General features: G+C 35.8%; 1 protein-coding gene across 1 annotated transcript in view; it reads right to left on the bottom strand.

The window, feature by feature from the left end:
* LOC101308731 (probable L-type lectin-domain containing receptor kinase S.5-like) overlaps positions 1-1,917 on the bottom strand; it is a 6,748-nt gene extending 4,831 nt beyond the window's left edge. The window contains exons 1-5 of the mRNA XM_004309427.1: positions 1,724-1,917; positions 1,176-1,242; positions 483-748; positions 338-373; positions 110-236 (exon numbers count right to left, since the gene is read on the bottom strand). Of these exons, the coding sequence (XP_004309475.1) occupies positions 110-236; positions 338-373; positions 483-748; positions 1,176-1,242; positions 1,724-1,917 (690 nt within the window). The remainder of the gene's footprint in view (positions 1-109; positions 237-337; positions 374-482; positions 749-1,175; positions 1,243-1,723) is intronic.
* Positions 1,918-4,279: the final 2,362 nt, after the last annotated feature.

Raw genomic sequence — 4,279 nt, 5'->3', positions numbered from 1 at the left:
GTGTGTGTGTGTGTATATATATATATATATATATATATGTCTGAGGCAAATGAAGCAACCGAACATATATATGTGAAGACAATGTAACAACCAAATGGATGGAACACACCTCCAAAACATCAGTAACCATGAAACCTATACCATTAAAATCTAAGCCCACATCTACTGAAGGTAACCACCAACCCAAATGAGAATCAAGCATATCGAATTCAGGCAATGTGAAAATTAGGTAAGCCCTGCAAATTATGAACAAAAGCAGCTGAGCACATGAAGGGCAAGAGTCCCACCAATATTGTCCCTCATGATCTACCCCAAAATTAGCTAAACAATCAGCTACCTGATTCCCTTCACGAAGAATATGTGAAAAACGAACCTGCATGGAAGAGAGAGTGGTACAACAATTAATCCAATCAGCTCTTAAACGCCAAGGGACTGAGCATTTGTTATTGGCAAGAAAATGAATTGCAATTGCTGAATCACACTCAATCCAAAGTGAACGCCATCCCTTTCTTGAAGCCATAGAAATTGCATGAATAATGGCTTGAAGCTCCGCTTCTAAGGCAGTAGCAATGCCCATGGAACCAGCAAAACAACTCATACAATTGCCCAAGTGGTCCCGGAACATACCACCATAGCCTGCCGGCCCCGGAGTTCCACGAGCAGCACCATCAGTGTTGACCTTGAATTCAAAAGCATTAGGAGCGTGCCAATTTACCTCACGAATTGAGTTTATGTTCATATCAAAGAACTGTTATACATAACAAGCTGAAGGTATATCCATTGTCAAAGTCTTTAAGTTTGCACTGTTGCCCAATTTGTGAAAGCCATAAATCAAAATACAATTAGCATCACTTCAAACAAAAATCACAGTATCTTTTAGGAAGACTTTCAACAACAATGTTCTTACTTCTTTATCTTATGAATCAGTTTGTGTTTCAAAGGAAGATAACATGATTTTAAAGTTTCCCAATAAGTTGGGAAGCAATAGTAATGTCTAGAGTCTAGACAAACAGAATTCGATAATGATATGGTAATTTTCATTCTATGATACATTTGATCTGATATTTATATATGGTTCAGCAATTAGCCTAAACCTAGTAATAATTCTAAGTCAATTATGGTATGACTAACTATCTAACTCATGTCTCTCAGGTCTTGGTACAGAGCCTCTATACCGTTATAGAAGTCACAGATCGAGTGACGGTGTTCTTTACAGTGTTTAATCTCTTTGTACACCTCAAGCTAAATGTAACAATTAATGTACAGGTGATTAGTTTATCACATTTCAATTGCAAAGAGAATTGAGAATATTTAGTAATGGAAACTTCAGCAGATTTGATAGTTACCAATCCATGAATAAGATTCTTTTTAATGATTGCAATTGTGTGGAAAACTAGTTTTGAAGCCACAACAATGACTAGTGTACGTGTTGACATATACACTATTTTTCGGCTTATTTGAAAAGAGCTTGAAAATACAGATTGCAGTGCTGGGCGACATTCACCAGACAATAGGGAAAGGAACTTGCCCTATCTGCAACATAAACTAATGCATGTGTACACATGTACAATACATGGAACAGAATTAATCAATGAATTCGAAAATTCAGAGACTAATTCTGAATTGGAGCATTCAGGTTTTTCCTCGAGAGCATCCTCTGTCGATATTAACATTGCACTCCTTACATTCGTAGACCAATCCTTTCACAAGGTTTCCCACACACCTCACAAGGAACAATTTCCACCTTCTTATCCAAAGGTAGGACACGTACTCTTCCTCTTTCCTTTTTCCTCTTTTTCTGCTTGCCCAGAATGCAGCAAGGATAACAATCAAAGCCGCAATCTTTGCAGTAGTAAAAGGACTAAGACCAATATTTTTGACTACAATTGCCTTCACATATTTCACAATATTGTTCATTTAGGCCTGTTTTCAGCACCAGGATATGTGAAGTTGAGAGGATGATTGTCGATTTGTCAGTATATGTGCTTAATTAGAATGGTAGTGGGCAGCTTTGTCATAACTCATAAGTAAGAACTGAACTAGTTGTATGTAAGCATCAAGAAAAGTAAGAAATCCAACAGACCAAATAAAACACTGGTTGGATTCTTTGCCGTTGAGAGAAGTAATGAATAAAAGAATGCTTGAACCATAAACATCCTTTATGCATCTGTATATGCATAGAAGAGTATATGCTTGGGCAGCTTGGTTACTTGTTAATCTTTGAAGCCAAAAGAAGTAAAGAACATAGCACTGATAGCAGAAAAGAAAAAGTTAGGGAGAGAGACAGAAAGAAACATTCTCTAGCTGATTCTTTGGTTCCAGAAGAAGTAAAGAATTAGCAAAGCAAATTCGACAAGTGACTGAATAACAAAAATTTGGTCTGGTTGGCTTTAGTAGAGACTTGACAGTGATATTCCACAGAATGTTCTCATTTTATTAGATTCATTCCTTTTATTCATTTATTCGTTTATGTATTTCTAGAGAGAGTGTTCAGATTGGAGAAATGATACTGATTTGTACTATATATAAGTAGCTGATCACAAATCCAAACGGTTGACGATATTTGATGCTGCCTCGCTCAAAGCCATATATATTGAACCCCTGCCTATATTTAAAATCCCTAGCTAGCATGGTTGAGAAGTGCTCACTATTTACTCGATCAACATTAAACAGAAAACTCTTTCATTAGTATTTCACACAGCTCGGTTCTCTGCATTCTCAGGTTTTTCTTAATCTTCTTCATTTTCCTTTTATGCTCTATTGTTTCCTGTTGGTTTGTTAAGAATTAATTTGGTGTTTCATGAAAGAAAAAAGAAAAAAAATATTGCATAAGCTTTAGATTAGAAATTTCACTGTACATTTGAATTCCTGTTTTTCTATTGATGTTGATGCACCAAAACTTTCATTTCTTCCCTCGTGAAGTTTTGTTCCAAAAAGATGCCCATTTTCAGTTATGTTATGAAATTTTGTTCTCTCTTGACGTGATGTCTACTATCTGCTAGATTGTTAGGAGGGGGAGAGTAGAGGTTGCTGAAGTTCTTGTTCCAAAAAAGTCGCAACATTTCTTCAAGAGCTTTTCTGACCCTCGCTCAATCATATAAAGCATTTTAAGGAATTTGTCATCTCAATTAAAACGAGGCACTTTGTTGAAGTTTTGCAATATTGGCGTTCTTAAATTGAACGTTTTGATACAGGGCCTGAATAGAGTATGAAGTTTTTCTGAGGTTTTGTGTTTTTGTTTTCTTTCTTTGTTTCCAGGAGAAGTAAAAGAAAGAGGAGCAGTGGATGAATGGGAGAGAAGTGAAGTCAAGTATTGCATTTAGAGAATTTTTCCATTCTGTAATCAAAAATCAACTGGTGAGTTATATCTAGCTTTTTATCTATCCTACAATGTCACATGAAAACAATTGAGTTACTGTTCCAATCAAAGAATCCGTAAACACAACAGGAAACAAATAGTCATGTAGAAAGAATAATTTAGATATACATGAGTACTCTTTCATAATTAGATGAACAATTTTTGTCTTCTTGTGCTCTGTAACTTCTATGTCTCTTGGAGTGTTTAAACTCAAATGCATGCTTAAGACGATTTCTTTTATCTAGACTGGTTCTGCATTCTAGTATGGTGTATGAAATATCTAGAAGTTAGAAAGTAGAAAATTATAAAACGAGAGGAACCTAAACAGAAAATGCTTTATAGATCGTCATAAACATCATCCCTTTATGATATTTTGCCATCTCTTGAGCTAACCAACCGTAACAGTCATGGGTAGTTTAAGATTACAGATTGGAAGTCATAAGTTTCTCAAAACCCAAAGGTTCTTTTTTTGGAATTAAACTAGGACCTTTGGGTTTTGAGAAACTTAGGACTTCCAATCCGTAATCTTAAACTACCCATGACTATTGAGAGCTTATTCAGCGCACCCGGGTGCGCTGTATAATTTTCGATGACTATTACGGTTGGTTGGCTCAAGAGATGGCTTAGTCGAGAGTGACAGAACAAATCGATTGGATTCCATCTTTTTTCGTTTCTTCAACTTTATGCTGATGATGATATCTTCACTGACAATGCCTATTCCCCAAATTTTTTACTTATGTAGACATCAAACGAGAAAAAGACTAGCTGATACACTTATTTTGGTGAAGACTGAAAAATCTATACAGTTTTCTCTCCAAACATGTCTGAGAAGTGACAAGTATCCTATCAACTTGATCAACATTCAACAGAATAATCCGACTTTGATCAGCTTGACTTGTGTTCAGAATCTGAGTTTCAAGT

Source organism: Fragaria vesca, unplaced genomic scaffold (assembly GCF_000184155.1).
Source record: "Fragaria vesca subsp. vesca unplaced genomic scaffold, FraVesHawaii_1.0 scf0512949, whole genome shotgun sequence".
In the NCBI taxonomy this organism is placed as follows: Eukaryota; Viridiplantae; Streptophyta; class Magnoliopsida; order Rosales; family Rosaceae; genus Fragaria; species Fragaria vesca.
Note: the sequence above shows the minus strand (reverse complement) of the source record. Positions and strands in the feature narration are given on the sequence as shown.